At 41.1% G+C, this 17412-nt stretch overlaps 1 protein-coding gene across 1 annotated transcript in view; it reads left to right on the plus strand.

The window, feature by feature from the left end:
- The window catches only part of SIRT1 (sirtuin 1), a 111512-nt gene extending 94356 nt beyond the window's left edge, over positions 1 to 17156 (plus strand). Inside the window, exon 9 of the mRNA XM_030203130.1 lies at positions 14765 to 17156. Coding sequence (XP_030058990.1) covers positions 14765 to 15084 — 320 coding nt within the window. The 3' untranslated portion in view covers positions 15085 to 17156. The remainder of the gene's footprint in view (positions 1 to 14764) is intronic.
- Positions 17157 to 17412: the final 256 nt, after the last annotated feature.

The raw sequence follows: 17412 nt of genomic DNA on the forward strand, positions 1-17412 counted from the left end.
ATGGCCTTGTTGGAGGTAGCTATGTCTTCCTCCCACCCTGAGTGATAGGCTTTGGTACATCCCAAGCTTGGACTGGTCTAACAGGATGGTGACCTTTTTCTTAACTGATAACATCCTTTCCTTGAATCCTGCTAGCTAGATAAGTCCACAGTCCAGTCCCCCCCCCCCCCCCTCCTTGGAAGACTGAGGGTTTGAGGGTATATACTTGGGTTCTTTGCCGGCCACTGGTTTTTAAATAGTTTTCATGTTCTTCAGCGATTTCTTGGAAGGATATTTGTGTTTTTTCTCAAGTATTGTATTTGTTTCTACTTTAACTTATAGCTTTTGGCATTTAGTATACTGACAGGATCTTGGCTGCATCACATGTGATACTGCTGGTGTCATTAGAATGTTCAGGTTTTCCTGCCTCTTTCTGCTGGTAGAAAGACATACCCACTAGACATGACTGGTCTAGCAGGAGTCAAGGAAAGGCAATTATCAAGTAAGAGCAGGGGTTCCCATCCCAAGGCACTCAGCCAGTCAGGTTTTCAGGATACCCACAATGAATAAACAGAAAAAGTTGGTATGCACTGCCTGTACCAGGGGCGTAGCTGCTATGGGGCCACGGGGGCCTGGGCCCCCGTAACTTTTGCCCTGGACCCCCCCTGCCAACGCCCCTCTCAACTCTCCCGCCAACACTGTCTGTACCTTTGCTGGCGGGGGACCCCAACCCCCGCCAGCCGAAGTCTCTTTCCTGCGTTTGATTTCTTCTGAGTCTGACGTCCTGCTGCACGTACAACATGCAGGACATCAGACTCACAGAAACAGAACGAAGCCCTGCAGATCGCAAGGCTTCGTTCTGTTTCTGTGAGTCTGACGTCCTGCACGTTGTACGTGCAGCAGGACGTCAAGACTCAGAAGAAACCAAACGCAGGAAGGAGACTTCGGCTGGCGGGGGTTGGGTCCCCCGCCAGCAAAGGTATGGATGGCGGGTGGGTCGAGGGGGGGTCAAACTTGTTGGAGGTGGTGCTGGCGGCGGCAGGGGGTGTTGGCGATGGCGGGGGGGGGGGGGGGCTAAAATGTGCCCCCTCACCTCGGCTCTGCCCCCCCACTGCTGAAGTCCAGATACGCCCTACCTGTACTATATGCAAATTTCTCATGCATATTCATGGTGGATATCTTGAAAATTAGGGGAGGCTTGGTGTGTCCCAAAGACTGGATTGAGAACCCCTGGGTAAGAATAAACTTTACCTTAAGTTGGCGCCTTGACTGCTAGGAGTGGTGCTGAATATATAAGCACCTCAAAATTTAGTTCTAGTTTTTTTTTTTGGCCACCCCTCTCAACACAGGACCAAAAGCAGATCCTGGTGTTCATTGTCTCTTCTGCCATTCTGATTCAGACTGTTCCTTTAGATAAGTGTTGATCAATCTTCTCTGAACATATTAATTGGTTACTATATGGTATCTGAGATAGAAGGGTACAGCGCTGTGTAACCCTAGTAGCGCTCTAGAAATGTTAAGTAGTAGTAGTAGAAATTCATGCCCACCGAAGACATTAACATTACAATAGCCATACTGGGTTAGACTAATGGTCCATCTAGCCCAGTAACCTGCTTCCAACAGTGGCCAATCCAGGTCACAAGTACATGGAAACCCAATTAGTAGCAACATTCCATTACAACTGCATCTTCCCTTTATAGAAAACAAACAAACAAAAAAAGCCTACTGCCAGTCTTTGTAGTTACACTGGTTTGTTCTCATGTGCAGTCACTTCCCTTTGGTCAGGCATCTCTGAAGCAAAACAGGCAAACATTTCCTTTGGCTTGCTGTTCATTTTACATAATAAATGACAGCATGGAAAGACTAAAATGGTTCATAGCCTGCCTAAGGAAGGTTGTTGAGATTACGTTCTGTTATAAATAGCCCCCAGATAACCCGAGAACCTATACAAAAATAGGACTCATAAAATCAGATTGATGAACCAAAGCTTAATTAGGCAATTTATTATTCAAAAATCAAAAGTAATCCTTGCAAGAATGGATGTGTGTTCCGGCAGCTCTAAACTTGGAGCTTGCATATACACACACAGATTTCTATAAGATTCCACAGATTTTATAGTTACATTTAAGGGTATGCCCCTAAGTATTTCTCATTGGCCGATGGTCACCTGCCTGTCTGCTAGGGTTCTGTTAACAGCAACTGGGACTTCACTCTCTTCCTCTCTGTAGTTTCTTTGTTCATTATAACCTTGAGTTCTCACACATGCCTTTCCTGGTTTATCTCAGCTCTGGGGCCTGCATGTCTTTTAGCTATCCCTGAAACTTGTCTACCAGCAGTGTGTGCTTCTTACCCCCCCCCCCCCCCCCCACCCCTTTCTCCTGCTTATTACATATTCCTTTGTGCAATGATTCAAACAGCTAAAGATATAGTAAAATGCTTTCTTTTACAGACAACTTAGCTAGGGCCTATTCTATATTTGATGAAGGAGGAGCCTGTTTCTACACTGGACGTCTTGCAATTAATCAGCTGCCGCATCTCCCTTCCTCCTGTTTGCCCTAACTGCGGATCTGTGGAGAGTGCTCCGGCCACTATTTAATCTGCTAAGATTAGCCAGTTACCTATGGATTCCCCTTCTTCACTAGCTAGATTACAATTAGATTAACTAGATTACAATCTCATCTCCTGCCACCTCCTGGCATAATCATGTTCTCTTCCTCCACAACTCAAATTCTCTACCTGTCAGCCCTGTTGCACTCTGTCTTAACTGCTACTGAATCCTCTCATGGCCGCATTCCCATCATCACTGGACACAGGAAACTCTCATCCCGCACACCACCTTGCAACTCGTCACATGCTGATCAACTATCTGTCTCTGTTGCCTCTAAGTCCCATCCTCGCAAGCACTATCATTACACAACGGTTCCCATTGTGCAAGTGAAACAAGTGCAATTCCAATCATTACATGTGGGCTATGTAAATGCGAGATCAGTAGTGAGCAATCCTGAACTGATATCTGACTGGATCTCCTCCGACGCACTAGATATGTTGTTCATCACGGAAACCTGGATAAGAACACCTAAAGACCCCATTGTATTAGATCTCTGCCCAGCAGGCTACAAAATCATCCACTGGGACAGAAAAGACAAGCGAGGGGGCGGGTTGGCGCTCATTTACCGCTCCTACCTCATAGTAGATACAATTTCGGTTTTGACCTCCTCGTCGCTGGAAGTCGCTGCTGTCAAGGTTCATCACTCCTCCCTTCATGGCCAGCTGGCCTGTGTGCTGATTTATAGGCCTCCAATTACCTGGTCAAGCAGTCAACCTGTGCTTCTGGATTTCATCTCTAATGCCTGCATGAATAACTCGAACATACTTTTCTTAGGTGATCTTAACCTCCATTTGGATAATCCCACCTCTCCAGATGTATCCCAGTTCCTGGATTTTCTCCACCTTTGCGACCTTGAATGTCCTATCTCAGGTCCAACTCACAGTAAAGGCCATTCACTGGACTTCCTCTCATTTAAATTTTTAGAAGATCGTAACTTTTCTGTTCATGATATTGACTGGCTGGAAACGGCCTGGTCGGATCACTTTAAATTGCAGTTCACCCTGCATTGGCAAACCTCAGAACCCCTCCGACCTCGTCAGTCTCACCAATATTACACCAGAGGCGTCATCGACCCCAGCTTGTTCTGGAGATCTCTCTACAGTCACGGCTTGGATCTGCAACCATCCTCGCCCAATTATCTCTCCGACTGGGACCACACTTGCAAAACAGTGCTGAATACAATTGCACCCCTGTGTCTCAAATCCTCGTACAATCGTAGACTATCACCCTGGTTCTCACCAGACCTGAGAGCTTTGAAATGTGAGGTACGACGTACGGAAAGAACTTGGCGAAAATACAAAACTGATCTGGCTTGGGAGGCCTGGAAAAGTATTCATCGCAAGTATAAATATGCTATCCGATCTGCAAAGCGCACTTACTTTTCATCTAAGATGCAAGCGGCAGGCCGGGACATCCGACAGATATACCAGCTACTAAACACCTTTCTAGATACTCGCAAGTTAGAACGCTCCAGTGTTAATCCTCCCTCAGCTACACAACTAGGAGCTTACTTCAAGGAGAAAATCCTTACCCTGCGGTCTTCAACCGTCAGCAGCCTCTCTGATGTGGATGACTTCCTGGCATCCCTGGTCGTGCCATTGGGTGCTTGCCCGGCTGACCGCTATTGGATCAAATTCAATCGCCTGTTGCCTGACAAGGTAACTGCGGCTTTACATAAATTCACAAATAAAAGCTGCAGATTAGATGTATGTCCGACCCACCTCCTAAAAGTTGCACCAAAATGTTACATTGAAGAATTGACTTGTTACCTCAATTATATGTTAAGCGCAGGTTTTTTCCCGCCAGGCCATGGAAACATCCTTCTCACCCCAATCCCAAAGAATTTAAAGATCAAGCCAGATGTCATCTCCAACTATCGTCCAGTGGCTTCGATACCTCTAGTTATCAAACTGATGGAGAGTCTGGTCAATGTTCAGCTTAACGAATTTTTGACTAATTTTGATATCCTCCACCATTCGCAATCAGGATTTCGAGTTCATTACAGCACGGAGACAGTCTTGGTCACTCTCTTATCTAACTTTAGACGAGAACTATCGGTTGGACGGAAGATTCTTCTGCTACAATTTGACATGTCTAGTGCTTTTGACATGGTGGATCATGAACTCCTGCTTCATCTACTGGATTCTTTCGGTATAGGAGGGCCAGTTTTGCTTTGGTTCAAGGGTTTCTTGACTTCAAGGTCCTATCAGGTCATGGTGAACTCCCACACTTCAGAACCGTGGAATGCTTCCTGTGGGGTCCCTCAGGGCTCTCCCCTTTCACCTACACTGTTCAATATTATGATGATGCCGTTAGCCACAGCACTTGCAAACCTAAACCTCAACCCTTTCATCTATGCGGATGATATTACAATCTACATCCCTTTTCAATCCTCAATATCAGAAGTTGCCAACCTCATAGATGCATGTTTCACCACTTTAGAACACTGGGCCAAGGTGTTCAGATTCAGGCTCAACAGGGAAAAAACTCATTGTCTCATCCTCTCGTCCACGTACGCTCATGTATCTGACACAATGCTTCCAGTTCTGGGCTCGGCCCTCCCGATTGCCAACAGCCTGAGACTTTTAGGGGTACATCTGGACTCGCATCTCCAGCTGGTTGATCATGTACACTTGGTCACCAAAAAAATGTTCCAGGCAATGTGGAGACTTCGGCGCATCAGATACCTCCTTCCCAGAGACTTGTTTCGTACCCTTGTCCACTGGCTTGTCCTATCCCATCTGGATTATTGTAGTGGTATTTACGTGGGTTGTCAGGCCTCCTTATTGAAAACGTTCCAAATGGCTCAGAACACTGCGGCGAGGCTCATCCTTAGAGTAAGGCGTTTCGAACATGCCGAACCCCTGCGCTTTAAACTTCATTGGCTGCCTGTACATGAGCGCATTGCTTTTAAGATCTGCTCCCTAACACATAAAATCATCTATGGGACCGCACCGGAATACATGCTCCCCTTGATTGACCTTCCGCCTAGAAATGCCAACCCTGCCGCTCGGTCATATCTCCACCTCCATTTTCCGAACTGTAAGGGAGTCAAGTACAAGAAAATCTTCGCCTCGTCCTTCCGTTACTGGAGTCCCAAACACTGGAATACGTTACCTCATCACCTTAAAACTCAAGAGGATCATGCCCTTTTTAAGAAGTTGTTAAAGACATTCCTCTTTGCTAAGACTTACCCCTCATCTTACTATGTTGATTAATGTATCCCTTGTCCCCTACCCTACCTAGTTCACTCTGTTAGATGCTTGCCTAATCTTTAAGTTTGTACTCTTATTTAACTTACTGTAAGCCACATTGAGCCTGCACAAGTGGGAAAATGTGGGATATACAGTGGGGGAAATAAGTATTTGATCCCTTGCTGATTTTGTAAGTTTGCCCACTGACAAAGACATGAGCAGCCCATAATTGAAGGGTAGGTTATTGGTAACAGTGAGAGATAGCACATCACAAATTAAATCCGGAAAATCACATTGTGGAAAGTATATGAATTTATTTGCATTCTGCAGAGGGAAATAAGTATTTGATCCCCCACCAACCAGTAAGAGATCTGGCCCCTACAGACCAGGTAGATGCTCCAAATCAACTCGTTACCTGCATGACAGACAGCTGTCGGCAATGGTCACCTGTATGAAAGACACCTGTCCACAGACTCAGTGAATCAGTCAGACTCTAACCTCTACAAAATGGCCAAGAGCAAGGAGCTGTCTAAGGATGTCAGGGACAAGATCATACACCTGCACAAGGCTGGAATGGGCTACAAAACCATCAGTAAGACGCTGGGCGAGAAGGAGACAACTGTTGGTGCCATAGTAAGAAAATGGAAGAAGTACAAAATGACTGTCAATCGACAAAGATCTGGGGCTCCACGCAAAATCTCACCTCGTGGGGTATCCTTGATCATGAGGAAGGTTAGAAATCAGCCTACAACTACAAGGGGGGAACTTGTCAATGATCTCAAGGCAGCTGGGACCACTGTCACCACGAAAACCATTGGTAACACATTACGACATAACGGATTGCAATCCTGCAGTGCCCGCAAGGTCCCCCTGCTCCGGAAGGCACATGTGACGGCCCGTCTGAAGTTTGCCAGTGAACACCTGGATGATGCCGAGAGTGATTGGGAGAAGGTGCTGTGGTCAGATGAGGCAAAAATTGAGCTCTTTGGCATGAACTCAACTCGCCGTGTTTGGAGGAAGAGAAATGCTGCCTATGACCCAAAGAACACCGTCCCCACTGTCAAGCATGGAGGTGGAAATGTTATGTTTTGGGGGTGTTTCTCTGCTAAGGGCACAGGACTACTTCACCGCATCAATGGGAGAATGGATGGGGCCATGTACCGTACAATTCTGAGTGACAACCTCCTTCCCTCCGCCAGGGCCTTAAAAATGGGTCGTGGCTGGGTCTTCCAGCACGACAATGACCCAAAACATACAGCCAAGGCAACAAAGGAGTGGCTCAGGAAGAAGCACATTAGGGTCATGGAGTGGCCTAGCCAGTCACCAGACCTTAATCCCATTGAAAACTTATGGAGGGAGCTGAAGCTGCGAGTTGCCAAGCGACAGCCCAGAACTCTTAATGATTTAGAGATGATCTGCAAAGAGGAGTGGACCAAAATTCCTCCTGACATGTGTGCAAACCTCATCATCAACTACAGAAGACGTCTGACCGCTGTGCTTGCCTACAAGGGTTTTGCCACCAAGTATTAGGTCTTGTTTGCCAGAGGGATTAAATACTTATTTCCCTCTGCAGAATGCAAATAAATTCATATACTTTCCACAATGTGATTTTCCGGATTTAATTTGTGATGTGCTATCTCTCACTGTTACCAATAACCTACCCTTCAATTATGGGCTGCTCATGTCTTTGTCAGTGGGCAAACTTACAAAATCAGCAAGGGATCAAATACTTATTTCCCCCACTGTAAGCAACAAATAAATAAATAAATAAATAAAATAAATAACCACTATGGTATATGAAAATGCCATGTATTTCTACATTTCTTACACATTCCCAATGTAGTTTTGAGATGATACCAGTCACATAGTGCAGATTAACTTCCTAGTGATTACATAGCTGAAGTGTTCTGTGCTTGGTTTACATCCTCTTACATTTTAGGAATCCACCGTGTATACGTCCCACTCCTTTTTAAATTCAAGCACCTTTTTGCTTTTATTACCTCCTTTTGGGGAAGGCATTATAAAGCTTCCACTACCCTTCCTGTGAAAACATATTTCCTGATGTTGCTTTTGATTCTCTCTCTCTCTCTGTAGCCTCATATATTGTGCTCTGGTTCTAGAGCTTCTCATTTGGAAAAGGCTGTTTACTCAGTAATTCCTTTCAGGTACAGTATTTAAAAATCTATATCCCATTTCCTCTGTCCCTTCTCTCCTCTAAGTCTTCCTTATCAATTGTTTGCATCTAACTTGCTGGTGCTTATGCTGCTCCTGTTTTGTTCGTTCTAACCTTTTTTTTTTTCCATTTTTTGAAAGATGGTGCTAATAGTCTCTCTCTTTTTGTGGAAATGGTAAAAAAAAAAAAAAAAGGAGAATGAGAGAACTAAGTGAGTACAGAACAGTAGAATAATAAAGGAAAGAAAATAAAGTAAAATACAACATATCAAATAATACAAGCCTATCATTAAGGGAAAATAATTCAAGCCCATTAAATGAAAACCCGAGAGTGCCAATCTTATAGGAGAAAAAAAAAGAATTTAAAGAAAAAAGGAGACTTAACTTCAATATAGCTAATCAAAATAGCCCTTGAATTACCTTCAACAGAGACACTCTAACAATGTTAAATCAAACCTCCCTACCTGCTAAGAATTTATCCAATTGTAAAGAATTAAAAAAAGTTATATTCTGATATTTAATCAAAAGCTTGAATGTGAATTTTAAATAAAATGTAGCCACCAAAGCAAGTGTCCTTGATTTCAGTCGAAAAAAACATCTTTTTGCCTTAACTGAGTGGCTCTGGCCACATCCAGAAATATTTGTAATTTTTGTCCACAAAAAAAATCTTTTTTCTTAAAGTAACGTTTCTTGGCAGGAGCTGTGATGTCACCCTGAGAAATTTCTAGGAACTTTGTAAGATCAAAACCTGACACCAGCTCCAATACATTAAATGTCTTCCCCTGCCCATGTGTCTCCTTAAGAAATCTAGGTGCCCTTTTAGTAAAACTTAGCGTGCCCTAACGGGCATTAGTGTGTGCTAAGTGCCACATGGCCCATAGGTATAAAATAGAACATGCAGCATTTAGTGCATGCTAAGCTTTAGTAAAAGGGTCCTTTAGAAGATTAATAATAATATATTTGAGATAAGGATTTATTCATCATTTGGAAGTGATGATAACTCCTTCAGGAATTTTATAAATGAAAGTCAGGTGATATTAGACAAAAGTTTAAGAATTTGGAGATTCCTAGACTTGCAATAAATCTCCATATCCTCATACCTGTGATGTAAGAGCAATCTGCCCTTAATGTTAGAGGACTTTGTAGCCTGTAAGGTAGAACCCTGAGGCTCAAGGGACTCAAGCTTATTTCCCAAAGTTTGTAGTTCAACCTCTACAACATATTCTCCACCCTGGCGGCAGACCTTCAAACATTCAGTAAGGAAATGCCCTGTTTAACATTTGCTCTTCTCATTCCGTCCCCTAGAACTAGAAAATATTGGAACTACGGGACCCAAAAATGTAGGTGAAGCTGGCAACCCTTCATACAACACACTTCCTGACATAGGAGAACCAATTTTTGGAGACTGCTTAGTAGGCAAAGATGAGGTCAGTAGAGGAGATGGGGTGGTGTGACCCTCAAAACTAAGGAAGAGATCAGATTCTGCCAATGAAATAAAAGGAGATCCAGCTGGATGTTCTGTCCAATTGTAAATTGGTTGAACATGCTTATCTGTAGGACCTTGGATCCATTGTTGCAACAGGAAGAGAGCTTTTAGTTTTTTTTTTTTTTTTTGCTCTGTTTCCCCATTATAATCAAAATGAAAAAAAAAATTACAATTAGCAACACCATAATTACCCTGCCCCTTGTTTTTTCTTCTTTAAAGATAGTAAAAGTTTAATGGCCTTGTTGCTCTGTCAGGGCTCCAAAGGAGCTACAGTCTGCACAGGGTAAATCTTTCCAGCAGCCACTTTAGATAACACCAGTGGGGTTCTTGCAGTTCCTGGGCAGCTGGGTTGCAGGCACAGCAGCTGACAGAGCACACCTTTCTGAAATGACAGCCAGATCTCAAAATTCTCTTGCCTCTTTCACCTCACCTTTCCAACATGCTGGCTGCCATTTGGCCTTTCTCCACCTTTGTTTTTTTTAATACTTTTAAAAAGTCTGCTCTGGGCTGCTTCTGTTATCTTTTTTAAATCATTTTCCTCATTTTATCATAGCTGCCCTTTTTGAAAATTTAATTCTAATACAATTGATTTCCGAAGTGTCTGATCGTTATTGCCAAGCGGAGCCAACACCGCTCTCACACCAAGTCCTGCATTCCATTAGGCACTAGATCTTAAATAGTTCCCCTCTTGTTTCTGAATCGGCTGCTACATGAGGCATCATTTAGTTCATCTATGAACATTACCTCTAGTATTTCTAGACCTGACATTTATCCAGTCAAATTGAAATTGCCCATTATTTATAGTGTTGCCCAATTTGTTTGTGTCCCTAATTTCGGTTAATATTTAATCTCATTCTGGCAAGGTGGATGGTACTATACCCCCACCACTATTCTCTTTCTTTTCATACATAGACTTGCTATCCATAAGGATTCCACATTGCAATCTGTTTCCTGCAGAATTTTTATTGTGATTGACTCATCTCCCTCTTTAAAATACAAAATAATTCACCTTTATAATCACAATTTTGAATGTAAAAATGGTTATGCAGGAAGAAGTGCCATGTACAGATCCTATTCCATCATAAAAATGACCAGATTACTTTTGAGAAACTCAAGATTTCATTATTATAAAGTTATCAATAGAAATCAAACAAAATAAAACATGGAAAAGAAAATAAGATGATACCTTTTTTATTGGACATAACTTAATATCATCTTATTTTCTTTTCCATGTTTTATTTTGTTTGATTTCTATTGATAACCTTAAGAGTGGACTAACACGGCTACTACACTCCATTATTATAAAGTGAAAGCCACTTCTTGAAAATTACATAGACTTATTCAGTATAATGCAAACGTTCATGCATAACTTTCACAGTTTATATGTATGTATATGTGTGTGTGTGTATGCACATCTATGAACTTAATGCAGGTGATCTTATAATGCATTTTGCACATATTAAAAAATATTGCACATGGTAAATTACTTATAAAATTGTGATGAGGTATACATATGTAACAATCAAATGCACAGCAACATAACTACTTTTACATGATAGACATTCCCAGGGGTGTACTTTGGGCAGAACATGTGTGGAGTTTCATATATGCACATATATACATGTTTTATATCGGCCTCAGAGCAAGTGTCGATTTTGTGCATTACTGGGAATAGTTCTGGGAGCTGATTTTATAAATGCACAAAGGCTTCTATGTTGCCTTTTATAAAATAGGCATTGTTGGCAATTTGTAGAAGTCCTCTTATAAAAATTAATCTCAAATGGAGAAATTTCCAGAAGTCTATTTATCTGGGTAAATGGGCTATCTGAAAACTACCACTCACCCTGAAAGTTAAAGTATGCATTGGTGCTTGGAATCCGTGTGGCTGTTGGAACTAGAGAGCTGAACGGGGATAGCGGGTTTCCCACGGATACTGCAGGGATCCAGTAGGGATGGACCAAGGAGGACAGGGTTCCTGCGGAATGGAAGGGGAAACGGAGACTACCCTGTCTTCAGCTTCCTCCCTTCCTCTCCTCCAGCCCTGGATGTCCTCCCCACACATACCTTTTATCACCCTGGTGGTCTAGTAGCTTGCTTCGGGGCAGGAAAGGTCCCCATGCTTTTCTGCCTGCTGCTGTTGATCCTTTCGCCGCCGCTGCTTGTTTAAGATGGCTGCCGAGACTTCAAGCGGCAGACTCGCGAGGCTGCCACTTGAACTGTCAGTGGCCATTTTAAACAAGCAGCAGCGGAGAGAGGATCAGCGGCAGTGGACAGGAAAGCGTGGGGACCTTTCTTGCCCCGAAGCAAGCCACTAGACCACCAGGGTGATGCGAGGTATGTGTGGGGAGGACATCCAGGGCTAGATGGGAGGGAGGGAGGGCGTTGAAGACAGGGCAATCTCTGTTTCTCCTTCCTTGCACAGCTGTCATCGCCATACACTCAAAACAAAGCAAACAAACAAACCTATGAGCTGCTGCACCCACATTGTTCTTTATTGTTGGTAGCATTGTTACTTAATCTCACTTATATTTTCAAACATACTGACTTGTGTAGCATATGGGTGTGCACAAAGGAAGTATAATAATGGAATAACTGTTCATAGGTAGAGTAGTAATTTGTTTATACATTGCAATCAGTGTGTCATTTGGAGAAGCTGTTTAAAGGGACACCCTAACATTGTTACATTTGTGCAGAGATTTTTTTTTCTCCTGGTAGTGGGCCACTAAAACAGACATTCAGACTTTCTATTTATTTACTTATTACATTTATATCCCACTTTAAACATGAATTAGGTTGAAACCTAATTCATGAGCATTTAAGGTCTTTTTTTTTTTTTTTGCTGTGTCTACATTAAAAGAAAAAGCATGTGGGAATTTGTGCCTTTTGTTTTGTGAATTGCAGTGGTATATTATAAAAATGCACTTGACTTTTTTATTACTATTATATCACAGAGAGGTATTGAATAACGAGGGAAGAGTTTCCTTCATGCAGATGTTCTGTCCGTCAGTCTAAATGTGCCAACATTGTCCAGTTCAGCACAGTATTACCCAACAGGTTTATACAAAGTTATTTATGTTCAGTGGAAAATAAATCTGTTCCCTTGGGATGCTTGCTATGTGAATATTCTATCACAGTTTCATTATTGCTACCAAGTATTACATATTAAGGGTATTTGCTTTAAACTTTGCTTTAATTTGTTTATTCAGTCCTTACATGCACGTGGTTTTGTTTTTTAAACCCAAAGGTGATTCCTAAGGGTGGTTGAACAATTAAATAAAAACTATGTTGTTTCTGACTTGTTTTGGACCTTTTTGGGTCCTGCTAATCTGTACATCTGCTGTTTTAGCAGAATACAGAAGAAAATGATTTATGTTACTTTTACTAGAATTTTTACTGCTGGTAGAATCTGGCTTTCTTGGGGGGGGTGGGGGGTGGCAAAGTGACTGTGGCACGGTAAAGGCTGGGCGGGCCAGGAGCTGGGATGGAGGAGATTACTTGCGGCAGGGACAAGTTAGATTCCCCACGGGGACGGGTTAGATTTGTCCCCATGCAACTCTAGTTGGATCCTATTGTTTGGTGTCCTATTATTTGCTGCTTGGTTGTAACTGGTGTTTGCTGTCCTGTTAAAACTGATGACTTAAAGTGACCACCAGATCTGCCCAACATTTAAACCATATTTGCCTAAACATGATCCTTCCACTTATTTCCCACTGGCTGTGTATCTTCATACTTGCCTTTTACAACTAGTTGCCTCCACCATCCTGTTGCTAGTTTTTAGTCTTGGGCTGCCAGTGGTTCAAACTTTTGAAATTAGGACTAGTATATTATAGGCAGTGGCCAGCAGTAAAAGAGTGAAAATCTGCCCTGGGTGGGAGCAGGAGAATAGACAATCTGGGTGAGAGCTGGAAAAGAGAAAAGGAATGCCAGCATCTGAAAGGGGTGGCTACAAGGAAGTTAATTTTGAGGTAGTTATATATTTAGCACCACTATTGGCTGTCACAAGTGCTGAGTTAATAAGAGTTTTGTAACCATCTCCTCTTTCTTCCAATCACCACACTGTCCCCCCCCCCCCCCCCCCCCGTCCCCCCCCTTACACTGCCACCCCTTCTCTATTTTTTGTTTTATTTGTCTTTGCTAACCTATTTCAGTGTGTCAACCCATTTCACCATCTCTCTACTGCTTTATCCCACTCTCTTTCTGCCCATATCTGCTGCTTCATCCCTACATCTCTTGTTTCCTCTTTCCTTCCAGTATCCTCTTCCCCTCATTCCCACAACAAGATGGATTATTGGAAGGTCAAGAGAACACAGCACTTTCTGCACTCATGCTTTTCCACTTTAAAGTAGAAGAGAATGGACATAAGGGAAGAGATTGCAGGAATTTGGAGCTCTGTGCTGCTTCTTTGGGGGGAGAGAGAAACCAAAAAGCATTGACTACAGCAAGGTTTCATGGCATAAAAGACAAATCTATAGAAGTAATCTTGGCTGTTTGCTGTTTCTTCTGTTTGTGACGATAAGTCAAATGCTGGGCTTCAGCCTTTGTAACACTTGTCAAACTGTAGGGTTCCTTGACCTTATTCATAGTGGTGATCGTAGAATGCCTGTGTATAAATACCCTTGCTTGTAAAGGAATTCTCATGCCCAGGTCATAAACTAAATTTTTAATCTCCATATAAAATGTAAATAGTAGATTTTTCTAAAAAAAAAAAAAAAAGTGATACAACTTTGAATTGTTCCATGTTTGGATCAATTTCTGGTGCTATATTTACTAGTGAAATAGTAATGTCGTTCACAGCATTTCAGCACTAAGGGGTCCTTTTACTAAGCTGCAACAAAAAGTGGCCTGTGGTAGTATGGGCGTGTGTTTTTGGCACTTATCAGGCCAGTTTTTACCGCATCTGGGAAAAAGGGCATTTTTTTCAATGGGCCAAGAAAAGGGCCTTCAGTAAAATTGAAACCAGCACGCATCTATTTACGGCCTGAGCCCTTAACGCCACTCATTGATCTAGCGGTAAGGGCTCATGTGCTGCACACGAGGTTGATGGGTTGGCGTGCGCACCAACTGCTGATTAACCCTGGAAAGTCCGCGTGCGGTAGGAAACAAATATAAATAATTTGTCCTGGCAGTATGGGCACATGCCAAATCTGAAATTATTGCTGGGGAGCGTGGTAGTCTTGTTTTGGCGTGCGCTGCACATGTGTAGAGACATCCATACCTTTGTAAAAGGGCCCCTAAGTAAGACTTGTCTCATTTTCTGAGTACATGCACAAGAACTTTGTATAAGTATATAAAATAAATATAAATATATTTATCTTCTCCCTTCAGGTACTCAATACCTGTTTTTAACACCAAATCGCTACATTTTTCATGGTGCTGAGGTATATTCAGATTCAGAAGATGATATTATATCATCCAGTTCATGTGGAAGTAATAGTGAGAGTGAATCTTGCCATAGCCCAAGCTTAGAAGAGCCTGTGGAAGAGGAGAGTGAGACAGAAGAATTCTACAATGGTGTTGAAGATGATGCTGATATTCCAGATGGAGAAGATGAAACTGGCTGCGGGGTAAATGGAATGGGAAGAGAAACAATAAACGAACTAACAGATAAAACCTTAGGGATTGACAGTACATCACTACAGTTGTAATGTAATCCTTACCTGAGTACAGTAACTTTTCCACCAGCAGGAGCTTTGGCATGTGAGAGTGAACATTTTTACTTCTGGACTTTGTAGAGCAAGGAAACAATAAAGGTATAATATGTATAAACAGCTAAATAGAAGTTTTCATGCATAATTTGTGGACCATTTCAATAATCTGTGCTTGATTACATATTCAACACTAAATTATTACTTTTCAGATGAGGTACTAATTGCATTCTTTACCATTTTCATGTTTTGGGGGTTCCTTTATTCTATCAAACATCTCTGTTGTCTATTCTATTTTTTCTGGATGAAACCTATTTTTGGAAAGTTTTGTAAAAGCCATTTAGATTCCTACATTTAATACAAAGGGAACAGCTAATCTAGACCAAAGAAGAATGGTATTTCCCAAATCTTTTTAACTTTTTTGAATGTTTTTAATGTAAACATCTTTATGCATCTGCTTGAGTTTAGTTTCTTATAGAATTTGTCATGAAACACTGGCATTTTCCATTGTTGGTTGTGGCAGCTAATGTTTTGTTTTAACATACAGAACATTTGTTATTTTTGTACATTGTATGTTTTCAGTCATACTCAACATGAGTAGATGAGAGTGAGTGGAATTGAAAATACAACACTTTATGCCTTACTGAGAATGACACAAATGCTGTCAGTGCTAAGAAAAACACAAAATCTTTGTGTCTGGGTGATCATATTTCCTGTGGACATGCAGTAGTCTCTATATTGACTCATAACTTAAAAAAATAAATAAAATAAGAGCATTCGCTGAATCAGAAATGCTCCAAAAGGGTTTTTCACTTATAGAAACAAATGTGCCTCCTTTGATTTTTCTCATAGTCTACATTGTTTTCCTGATGTTGCATGAACATGCCTGTCACTGTGGTATAGCTTGCATTGCAATGTCCTTTTTCAATTAAAATAAACTGCTGTGAAAGATGCAAGCTATTACAAATCTTTTAATAATGGTACTTTTATAGTAGGAAACATATTTTCCTAGTATTTGTCATACTGTGACACACTTTATTCTTGGTATATCAACATAAAGCTGTTTATGGTTCCACAGTAATTTTATAAAACATTTTGATTAGTTAAAATATGCCTCTTTGAAGTGCAGTATTTGTAATTTGAAGAGTTCTTTGATGTCCTGAAAACGGTCCTCTTTCTATTTCCCATAGTGAAAACCACTTTGAAGGAACTTGCTTTTTAAGCAGTACTTCTTTATTTAAATGTATAGCCAATAAAATTGGACATTGCAAAAAGTTGCAGACTGAGGATTGTTTCCTTTCTCTACAGCTAACTTTCTAAAATTGCACAGCATAGTGGTGTAGCAGTGTCTTTTTTCCAACTGCATGTTCATTTGTTTTCAATACCTACCCAAAAGAGCGATATAATATTTTAAAAATGTATTTCAGTTTACTTATGCAAGACATTAGAAATATTTATATTAGCTTTTCTTTAGTATACATCAATAGTGTTATATATTAATGCCCAAATAGAGATTGAGAAGTGTATGTGTTAGCAAGAATGACTGATTGTTCTTCATCTGTTGGCATGTGGTCTTAAGGTATAATTTTTGGAAGCCAAATTGTATTTGGTTACACTAAGAATGCAGTATGTTTAGCTTTCACTTGCATGATACTGTGTACTAAGTTGTGCTATAGCAAACTATTTTAAATTTAAAGATTTTGTTTTAAATTATTTTTACAGTGAGGATACCCTTTCTGCCCTTTTTTATATTGTATATAGTGTCTTTTATGTAATCTACTGACATATGTTTTGTAGAAGACTTTAAAATAACTGGCAATGTTCCTGCAACTTTTGAAATACAAAACCAGTGTTTTTTTTATACTTGTACACTCTGTTCTGTAATCTATTAAAATTGTCCTTTGGCATTGTTTCTGTAAGTATTTACATCCAACACCTAATGTGTTTTTGAAACAAAATGACTGCATTGCAGTAGTTTAAAGTATTTACCTCTATTCAGATATGTTGTCTTATATTGGCATGATATTATTTAAATAAATGTGCTTCTATATACCAATATGACCTGGTATTAGTTGCTAATACAGACTTTAAATAAGATGCTTGAATGTGCGTTATTGCATTCCATTAACCAAACCAGTGTTAGAAGTCATTGAAGTTGCAGCACGAGTTTTGGGAAACATGCCTTACCCTGCTATCCTTACTATCTCATGTTTCTATGAATTTGAGCAAATTGTCTGAACATAATGATAAAGTGTGACACAAGGAAAGGCTACAGTTTTAAATAATCAACTTGTCTTTACTAATTAGAGTAGAAACTTAAATTTGTGT

Source organism: Microcaecilia unicolor, chromosome 5 (assembly GCF_901765095.1).
Source record: "Microcaecilia unicolor chromosome 5, aMicUni1.1, whole genome shotgun sequence".
NCBI lineage: Eukaryota > Metazoa > Chordata > Amphibia > Gymnophiona > Siphonopidae > Microcaecilia > Microcaecilia unicolor.